This window comes from Pinus tabuliformis, chromosome 5_2, assembly GCF_031772625.1.
Source record: "Pinus tabuliformis cultivar Carrire ecotype Pingquan chromosome 5_2, CPIR1, whole genome shotgun sequence".
Lineage (NCBI taxonomy): Eukaryota > Viridiplantae > Streptophyta > Pinopsida > Pinales > Pinaceae > Pinus > Pinus tabuliformis.
In genome coordinates, this window is record NC_142306.1 from 948,232,932 (window position 1) to 948,243,998 (window position 11,067).

The window sequence follows — 11,067 nt, forward strand, 5'->3', positions numbered from 1 at the left end:
AAAAATTCATTAAGTGATTTAACTCTCTGATGTGTTGCAAAATGGGTCAGTGTTATACTTCTGCTCAGAACTTTAGTCCTTCCACCTGCAAACAAAATTGCAACCTGCAAAGGTTGATTGGGAAAGTATGGTGGTTATAAGTGTGTTTAAGGCGGTGGTTGGAATTAATATTTCCAACAAGTTTCTCAAACATTAGATAAAAATACTAATTCTCTATAATGTGACCTTTTGAGGTTGAAAAAAGTTTAGCCAGAGTAGTTTTACCAAGCCTGCCTGCACCCACAATCACTACAACCGTAGCCCTCACAGTCTCCAACTCCCGTTGCTTCGATTGGATCGTCCTTCCAAAATCTTGCAATTTCTCACCCAACCCAGTTGGATATTTTGCCACATCCAACGTTACTTTTGGAACTTTCTTCACAACTCCTTGCATGAACTTCTCCAAGACGTCATACTCATCTCTGTGTATTAGTTGAGAGAATGATATAAGTAGCGAAAAAAAGACTATCACCTTATATCACTCTAACAAATTGAAAACTAAAATGTATTGGAAGAGAGAGATGAGATCTAGCTTACCCACGCATCACAAAACCGCTTATACCCACAACATGAGAAAGCGCATCTCTCCAAATTTGAATGGTCTCTCAGTCATAGCATGGTTTTTCTTTACTAGTATGAGGGTCACATGTTGTATTCTACTAGAGGTTCTCGACATCTTCACCGTACGCTCCGCCTTTGACCGTCCAACAGAGCATAGAAGGATCAACACCATAAAACACGGGAATAACAGTGGCCACCGATTTTACCATGAGGACTAGCTCATTAAGGCACCACTCTAATTTTTCATAAGTAGGAGAGAATATGCCAACCTGGATGGAGGCTCCTTTAATGACGGCTAGTAATTGAGAATTAATGTTATATCCCTCTATCAATTCTTGGTCGTCCATAAATACTTGCACTCCTTGGTCATGAAGCCGACGGTAGAGACAAGTCGCAAAGGTGTGTTTATAGTCGAGGCCACAATGATTGATAAAAACATTGTAGCAGGGACAAGAGGTGGAGGCAGAAGAAGTCGCCTCAGTTGAGGGAGCAGGGGTGACGACTGTAGGCTATGACATTGGATGTGGAGAATTGCAGGGATGATGAAAATAATAATAAGAAACGAAGGGCACCCAATAGAATAGATTCATTAAACACTGCAGGCGACCATGCACATCTAGTGAAGCGACCATATATTAAGTGAGATGATTTCAAAACTCCAAGCGATTTGAAAACAATAATCAACAAATGGAGGTCTGGTGATAGATTATATTTGCTTAAAAATGCAAGCGATCATGCACATTTAAAACGCAGACGTTGCCATGACACAAATTTTATTACGTCGTAAGGCGTTACCTATGGGAAGAACTTCCTTATGCCTGTCTGATATGATGTTAGACGATTCAAATCTTTTCCACCCTCAGATACACCCTGTCCACTGTTACCCAACTCATTAACTAACTAACTAACTCTCTCGGGTTTTAATGTTCATTGAGACTATAAATTTTGTGTAGAAGTCAGTCATATCTTCGCAGTAGTGATGAACAATGTAAATGCTATGCACAATTCCGAAGAAATCACTCACAATAGTAGAGAAGAAGAGGAGGTCAGGTATCGATACAAATTTGTATAACTGTACAAATTTTTTTCATAAGTTGCCCTTTGATTTTGCAGAGATTAGGGAATTTAATAGCATAAAGATGGAATACTTTTGTTTGCTAACCAGTGTATGGTGGTCATGATTCCTTGAGACTGTTGCACTTGTATTTACAATACAGGGAATGGTAGTTGTTGTGGGTGAAATGGTATGGATTTTTCCCCTAATTTGTGCCATGGCGAGTATACTGATATATTATTTATGTGCACCGAAACAGATTTATATGGTGGAGGTGTCTTGTTACAGGTATCATTTCACAATTTCATAGAAACTGCCATGATTTCACGGGAAAGAGCATGGAGTTTCAAAAAAAGATTCTTGAAAGTGCCACCATGACCAAATATGTTGTTGTCCCCCCTACTCTACACTCCTTTCCCCTTAGGTTAACCCATGAGGCTTCTTGCCGTGAAGCAGAGATTGCCATGTTTATTAACTAGGGACTCAACACACCTATCAATACCATTGGTCGAGGCTGATTCCACAAAGGTAAGTTTATTTGAATGAATTTGTAAACCATCCAAACCACTTGATGAAAAATTGGCCCTAATGATATCTCCACCCCAACAAACAAAAGTTATGTGCACTCCCACATTTAAATCATCCATCTTCGTTAGGATTTTTTCAAAGAAGTTTGCACATCCATCCTAAAATGCAAGACACTCTCCTGCCTTTTCAATATCATCTATATTAATGCCCTCAAGGACACCTGACTCTGGCACAAGTTTTGCTTCCATACATTTGAATTAATCCTACAATGTACAATGTAAAATAATATAGTTCACTATCAGTCTTTGAATATAGTTTTAGTGTGTAAACATAAGATCCAAAATTAGGTGGCCAACCCTTTGTTCCTTTTTGTCAAATTTTCTTGGTACCTTGTGAACCATCTAAATAAACCAATCCAGAATCTATTTTTCTTGGTACCTTGTGAACCATCTAAATAAACCAATCCAAAATCAATAACAGGGATGGAAAAGGTCAACGGTGGCTTGTTTGTAGAATATGTGCCCACGCACTATGGTTCTCTACAACAGAACTACGCCAAGGGTATAGAACCTTCATCCCCAGTTGCCTTCAAATAAATATAACAAATAAATGCACTATCAAAGAATTAGAAAAAGAAATTCTTATGTGCCTTTAATCAATGTGAAATGATAAGGGAGGCGACATTCAAATTGTGCAATCCTCTAGAGCATACAAGCACCATGCAAAGAAATTTCCATAACACATGTTGTTACTGACTAGGGAGTGGTAACCTTATATAATTAAGATCAGGAGTGTTGTCCTCAATTGAACTTAACAAGTTAACCCAGTGGTTATTTTCGTCTTCTTGTAGATCTGTCCTTGTTGTTGGCAGTGACACGGGTTCTGAAGTTCTCATCATTGATCCATGCAGTTTGTCTTGGTGATATTGAATGGTATTTTCTAGAATATCTGATCCTCCGTTATAGCAATTTGTAGATGTAGTAGATGGATATTTATTATCGCTACAATATTGCTAGATGGCATCAGAATGGGCATTCAATTCCAATCAATAATTTATGTCTCAAAGGTTGAGGGTTTCTCCTTTGTCAAGGATGGTATAATGCGATGATCATTTCTGTGATCAATACTGATGAGTTGGTTTATTCTTTCTGAATTCTTTTCCAAGTCAGAAAATTGTATAGATCCTTCAGAAGACGTATTATACTCGATAGAATCATCCCTCATCCCTGAAACGAATCCTTGATTACGCTGGTTCTGCAATCTGTGACACGGTCTTAATGCATCGGGTTGGGGGAATTGATCAGTTGAAGTCAAACATAATGATTCCGATGGATGTGCCCACACCGGGTTGTTATGTATGCCCAAGAGCTTCAGAATTTGGAATAGGTGCCATGAGGACTGATGAACACTGCAAGCAGACACGTGATGAGGAAAATTCAGATACTTTCTCGCAATTCGTCCTAATTGAGCTTCAGACAATGCACAATTCAATAGAGAAGCTATGGCAGCTGAACACTGCGCCATGAAAGATGACAACATATCTGGTGCAGGCAGTGACATGTGGGTAACTGGATCGATTCCCATCAAAAGCAGTTTTTTTCTCAGTTTAGTGTTCCAGTGATTCTTTATCTCGTTATCCGTTCTTCCAGGAAGATGGGAGGCTATAGCAGACCATCTAAAATTCAAAATAAAATGAAGGACTTCAATATTTTGGCAAGGTAAGAAAAGCACATGCAATCTTGGAAATGAATCATTCTAATTCCTATGGATGGAAAGTGTAAAACAATAACTTAATCTTATAATAGGCTAGGAGGTAGAAGTTAACGCATTACTTATTTCCAAGAACAGCATGGAGACGAATGATGGTGAGATCTTCATGCATGGAGAATGCTCCACGCTTGATTTTAGGTCGCAAGTAATTTGTCCATCTCAGTGTACAACTTCTTCCACATCTGGATAGTCCTACACCCAACACCCAAAAAAAACCATATATCTTTAGGTCGTTTGTACTATCTCAAAAAGATAGAGTTAGCTATGATGGAATGGTTTTCTAAACAAGTTCTTTGGAAACAGTGATCCATCCATGTAGATATAGGAATAGAAATAGTTTAAAATTTTGATAGATATGAGTTGAAATCAATTGATCGCATTTATTCATTAGTATCTAAATCTGTATTTGAGATATTTTAAAATGACATGATATCACATCTATAGGTGTAACCTTTCTTGAACCAAAACTCAATACATTCTCCATTGTAACAAGAAATAGTTGTAGTGCTATTCTGAGTCCCAATAGTTGAGAAATTAGACTTACTTCTATGCAACTCTCCCATTGAAATGAGAATAAATTAGATTTAGGTTATTTCTCATAGAATTAGCTCCCACTTGAAGATAAAAGTGCCCAAGCCAAAGCTCGAGGGAACATTACATGAAATCAATTTACCTAGAGGAAAAATGTGAATTCTTGACCCAAATGGATCGATATAATTGCCCACAACCCCCTTCAAATCAAGTTGTTCTTTATAGAATGATGCGTGTTTTAGAACATTTTTTGAATTGACCGAAACTACTTCTTGGGAAAATCACTTCACCTTTTTTGGAATATACAACGGGATGCTTCTCTACGAGCCTTCTTTGTTGTGGCTATGATTTTGGTACTTGCTTTTAAACTAAACATCCAAAACTTGTTCTTGTTTGATCAACGTGATGACATACAACCCAAGAAATCCCCTGTTGTTTTGGTTATTCCTACTTTACATAGAACTTGATAAATGGTTTTGTTGGTTCCCTACTTGACATACACAAGACTATTTCGGCTTCTCCTCTTCTTCTATCTGGTATCTATCTATCTATAAAAGAATCTTATATGGTAGTACACACCCTTCGTAAAGGCCTCCCAGTGCAAGCTACCAATCCAAATACTAAGATTGTAGGGTCTTCTTCATTTTGTACACAATTTCCAACCATCCAATGCCCAAATCTCTTATTATTTCAATATTTGAATAGCTATTGCAATGGTTCATGTTTATCAATTTGGGGATTTATGCCACAAAATTAAGGAAATGTTTGAAATTTGTTGCTCAAGTAACGTATTCTCAGTATCCACCATAGTGATTGTGAACTCGTGTGGATTGCATTTCATTAAATGACGAACGGTTGGTTTTGCATAATTATTTTTGTATATTTCATATATTTTTATTTGTTCTTTTTTTCCCATGGAAAAAGTCGTAATTTCTATTAATATATAAGAAATTACATTTTGTAGATGCCGAGGCATATGCATATGGAGGCATGGTTGCCTATCAAGATACGTGAAACTATCTAGATAAAGATAAAAACTTAACTGCTAATCGTTGTTACTCCACGCAGGGAGTCTGCTATCAACCATATTGTATCAAAGCTTCCCTCAACAGAAGGAGGGAACAAGGTCCAAAATTGTATCGTCTCTGCGCAGAGAGAGATATACTATGTACCAAACCAATACTGTTGTATATACAACCATTAAGATAGATATAGGAAAAACATAATTTATATAATGAGTTCATCAAAATCTTGGGCTTATAGCCCAATTTGTCCATGTTCTACAAAAGGTCTGTGGTAGTATTGATGGTAGGTACCATCGATTTCCTCCTGTATCAACCAGCCATTGCCCTGTAAATGCACTGCCTCTTTTGAACGTTGATCAACCTCCGAGTTTTGTTCCCTGTAAATATGTCGACAGACAAAAGAGTCAAATGTGGCTATCAATCTTCGAGCTTCTCCTAGAATATGCCTCAGAGTATATGCATTACAATGTGATGCATTGTTGAGCTAGTTACACACAATTTTTGAATCACCAAACAATTGAAGATGACTGCAATGATGTTCTAAGGCAAAGTATATGAGATGTTTTGCTGTACAGAGTTCAGCAAAATTGTTAGCACCCCTGCCCAGGTTGATTTGAATTTTAAACCTGTGTGAATCATTTAGGAAAAGTATGGCTCCCCCACCACATCCTGCTTTCTGAGTAGAGCCATCAAAGTATGCCCATGGTTTAGATTTGTCTATGATTTCAGGTATGATGGTGCGCGTAGGGGCTATGATTTCATCCTCAGGAAGGAGATCATAATCAGCAATGGTATGAAGCAAAATGGAAGGCCAGTGACGGTCCTTGAGATTGAATATGGAATGGCTTCTAGCAATCCAAATAGCCCAGCAGGCTAGGAGAGGCATGTTCCTGGCTTTTCCTTTGTGGGCTTGACACCAAGAATTCCAGGCTTCTTGAATGTTGTTACCATGCCAGGGGTTCAGGGAAGGGTAGTGTGTAGAAATACAGTTCCAAAACTCCTTAGAGGATGGGCAGTTTAGGAAGAGGTGTTTGGTGTTTTCTTCATCAAGTCGACAAAGATGACACCGAAAAGGGCCATGAAATGTTCTTTTCATCATATTGGCTCCTGTAGGGATCTTGTCAAAGAGAATGTTCCACAGTAGTAGGCGGGTACGAGGGGCAACCTTGAGTTTCCAAAAAGATCTCCAATTCGGGTCAATAGACAGAGGTTTATGGGGATCCATGAGTCTGATGTATCCTTCTTTAGGGGAGTATGTTCCATTTTTTGCGAATGCCCAAATAACTTCATCTGGTTCCTCAGACAGTCGAATATGTGCCTGAGTGAGAGCTTCAGTATATTGTAGCCAGTCAGGTCGCCAATGCTCAGGTATATCCAAGTCGTGTGCCGATTTCCAAACCTGTTGTAGAACAGTGGAATTATTACGATCTCCAATGTGCTTGATGTAGATGATGCCCCTGTTATTCAGGAATCTTATCAAATCAGCTGGCAATCTGTGTGCGTTCCCACATCCCACCCATGGATCCGTGCCAATACGAACTGCATTTCCTTCATTAATTCTCCATGTAATTCCTTGTCGCAATAGAGGAAGCGCATTTATCATTGCCTTCCAAATGTTGGAGATGTTGTTGATCGAGTGTTGTGTCCGCCTAAACCAATCCATCAAGTTCATAGGCCATATGTATTTTGCTTGAGCAACCCTGGACCAGAGACTGTTGGAGGTGATGAGTTTCCAGCCAAGTTTAGCAGCCAAGGCTTTCGAAAATAGATCAAGCCTTTTTATGCCCCATCCTCCCCATCGTTTTGGTAACGCAATTCTATCCCATTTGACCCAAGCAAAAATTTTCTCGGGTTGGTTACCCTTCCATAAAAATCTGCAGCATATACTTTGGAGTCTGTTCAGAATGCCTTTCGGTATCCATGCTAGAGTCATCCAGAACACAGGTGTGGCCTCAATAACCGCCTTTATGAGAATTAATCTACCGGCCCGGGAAAGGTATTTATGGTACCAGATCTGTAAGCGTTTTTCCACTTTCGCAATAAGCCACGTCCAGTTTGCAATCCTATATCCAAGAGGCTTTAGCCGGAAGCCCAGGTATTTAAGCCCGTCTTCCAGGTTGAGTGTAGAGAAGGGGAAGCGCTGGGTAGTATATATGGTCTCATGCTGAGAGCATCCGTATATGCTAATTTTTGATTTATCATCATTTACTATCATCCTGGTTTCCTGTTGAAAGAGCTTGAAAATATTATGAAGAACTGAGGAGTCACCAATGCTGACATTTAAGAAGATCAGGACGTCATCAACAAACAAAAGATGGGTCAGATAAAAGTTCTCCGAAATCTTAATACCAATCAACTGATTTCTGTTGCGGGCAGAAATGATGGTTCTGCTTAAGCCTTCCATTATTAGTAAAAAAAGAAGTGGGGAGAGGGGGCAACCCTGCCTGAGTCCTCTCTCAGATAGGAAGAAAGGTGTAGCTTCCCCATTAAGTAAGACACTGTAAGATACATCCTTGATGTAGCTCATAATCCATTTGATGTAAGCGAAGGGGAACCCCAGATGAGTCAATAATAATCTGATATAGATCCAATTAGCTCTATCAAAGGCCTTCGATAGGTCCACCTTTAAGATCATGCCTTTCTGCTTCTTTGTCTGCAGAGTGTGAAGAAGTTCCTGGGTAGTGGCAATCGCCTCATGTATCTGTCGGTGTTGTAGAAAAGAAAATTGCTCAAGAGATATGTGCCTAGACAAAATGGGCTTTAGATGATTTGCGATAATTGTAGCAATGATTTTGTACAGACAGTTACAAAGGGAGATGGGCCTGAAATCATTGAAGGAGGTGGGGGAATGAGATTTCGGAATGAGGGCAATAAAAGTGGATTTGATGGCCGAGGGAATGTTGCCACTTCTTCTACAGTCCTCCACAATCCTGAGTAAATCATCCCCCAGGATATGAAAGAAAGCAATATAGAATTCAATGGTCCACCCATTAGGTCCCGGGCTCTTATCTTTCTTAAACCATTTAATGGTGGCTTCAAGTTCTTCCTTTGTCACTTCCATCAACAGATTCTTCGAGTCCTCCTATTCTACAAATCTAGGGAAGAGTTCAGCAACCTGCATAATCTCCAAGATATTCACCTCTCTAGGCGCCTTGTAGATGGACTTAAAGTGCTAAGTGGAGAGCCTAGCCAATCCCTACTGAGCAGAAACCACTTGGCCCTGTGCATTTTGTAGCTCCTAGATAGTGTTAATGGCTTTCCTACCATTAGCAAACTTATGATAGAATTTAGTATTGTTGTCACCTTCAGCCAGCCAGATAGCCCTGCTTCTGAGGCCCCAGCTCTCCTCTCTTTCCTTCAGGATTTGGGAGCGCTTTGAGACAAGGGAAGTGTATAGGTCCTTGTTAGCTTGTGATAAGAAGGTACCATCAGATGAGTCCTCAAATATGGCTATGGCTCGTTCTGCTTCCTTCAACACATTATCATCACTTATCCATTTCTGATGTGCCCAGTTTCTGGAGATCCTCTTAAGATCAGACAGTTTCCTAATAAAACCAGCAATGTGATCCTCCCGGTCCAATATGGGGTTGGTTCTCCAATATTCAGATACCATTTGTAGATAGGAGGGATACTTGAGCCAGGAGGCATTGAATTTGAAGGGGCTTTTAATCCTCGGAGTGTTATCTGACAGTTCCAAAAAATGGGCCAATGGTCAGATATGCCTCCAATACCTACCCACTGCCTGATGCGAGGATGAAGGGTAAGGAAGACTTCTTTGATAAGAAATCTGTCTAGCCTTCTAGCAAGACTGTGATCGCCGCTTCTGTTATTAGTCCAAGTATACTGTAATCTCACAGGAGGAATGTCTACCCACTAATGCTCTTTGAGTAAGGTAGAGATCGTGTCGGAGAGGCTGTCTACCTGGGCTGAGTGACCCTAGGATTCACAGTATCCCAATGAGAAATTAAAATCTCCTCCCATAATGATATTATCAGCCCGTAGTAGTTCAGAGTCAAGAAGGGTCCTCCAAAATGTTTCCCTCTCCACACAAGGGCCATATACATTAATGATACGGATATCAGTTCCAAGAGAGTGGGCGAATAAGTCCATACCAATATAACCTTTGCCTCCCTAAGGGTTTCTGAGCTCCATAGACTTGTTACAAAAACCTATAGCAATACCACCCGATCTCCTGGACGCGTCCATAGCATGGAATGTCCAGTTCGACAGCCAAGAGTTGAGAGTATGAATGAGGGAGGCAGCCGGGCAGAGGGTTTCTTGTAGGAAAATTACATCCAACTCGGTTGAAGTGAGCAGTCTTCTAAGGGCTAGTTTTTTAGGGGGGCTAGCAACCCCTTGGCAATTGAAAGATAAGAATTTCATGGAGGATGAGGCAGAGGGCCGTCCCTTGCTCTAAGGGCCCTGTCAATGGTTTGTTGTCGCCCAAGGGCAACTTCTTCACCCACAGTGTGTCTGGATTTTGAGAGCTGAGAGGGGCATCCCCTGGATGATTTATGTGAGGCCGGGGGACAAACAGGGTCTAGACCAATCGCATCAACATCCTTAACCTTAGATCTGGAGCGGAGAGGGTACCAGGGGGTAATAGGGGGAGAGAGGGGGGGGATAGAAGGGGTGGAGGAAGAAATCAGGGAGGGGATGCAGGGGGATGGATAGGGGGAGGGAAGGGGAAGGGAGCATAGGAGAGAGGAGGGAGGGATAAAGCCCAGGGATATCGGGAGAGCTGGAGTGTCCGAGGAAGGAAAGGTAGGGGGGGAAGTACCCATGCAAGAAAGAGATGCAATAACATTAGCTAAACCAGAGACAGAAGGAGGGGCAGGGAAAGACATACCCGCAGTCGAGGTGATATCCTTTGTTGTGCTAGAGCTTGATGGAGGAGGAGGCGAGGTAGGGATGGAGTCTGTTGGTCGCTTGTCCGATGCTTTGTCAGGGGATCTCTGAGCAGCCCCTGTATTTTCCGGTACAAAGTCTCCCTTGTGCTGAGAGGGACTCCCTCCCATCTGCTCGGTCTCCTGTCTCTGCTCAAAGCCCCTATTCTTATGCAAGAGTGGGCAGTCCTTATACAAGTGGCTAACTTTGTGGCATCTGCGACAACGATACGGGATGCCTTCGTAGTCGATAAGCTGCTTCCGGGATGTGTCCCTCCACTGGATGGTGATGAATTCTTGAAGCCCTCCTCTTGTATCAAGATTGATAAGGAGGCGGGCATATGCCATCATTCCCGTGTGAAGGTAGGACTTGTCGTACTCCATGTAGGTGCCAATAGCATTGCCGATCCTCCTGAAGATTTCTTTAGACCAGTATTGTAATGGGAGCCCCGGAAGCCGAATCCATACAGGCCCTATACCAATCTATTCAGTCTCAGGATCGAAGAGGGGCGTCCAACATTTCAACAGAACCGGGGCATGCTCAAAGTGCCAATAGGAGGATAGTACCCAATTTGTGTGATCGGCACGAGCAAATCTCAAAGCGAACCATCTCCTCACAAACGTCTGCACGAATGGGATGTCAACCAGATGGTGACCCCATACCTCTGCTACC

General features: G+C 41.3%; 1 protein-coding gene across 1 annotated transcript; it reads right to left on the bottom strand.

The window, feature by feature from the left end:
• Nucleotides 1–205: 205 nt before the first annotated feature.
• LOC149162399 (uncharacterized) lies at nt 206–7,912 on the bottom strand. Its single transcript, XM_089435178.1, has 3 exons — nt 6,135–7,912; nt 3,627–3,857; nt 206–461 (listed from the first exon to the last, which is right to left on the bottom strand). The coding sequence occupies exons 1-3, from the start codon at nt 7,910–7,912 to the stop codon at nt 206–208; spliced, it is 2,265 nt and encodes a 754-aa protein (XP_089291304.1).
• Between the last annotated feature and the right edge of the window lie 3,155 nt (nt 7,913–11,067).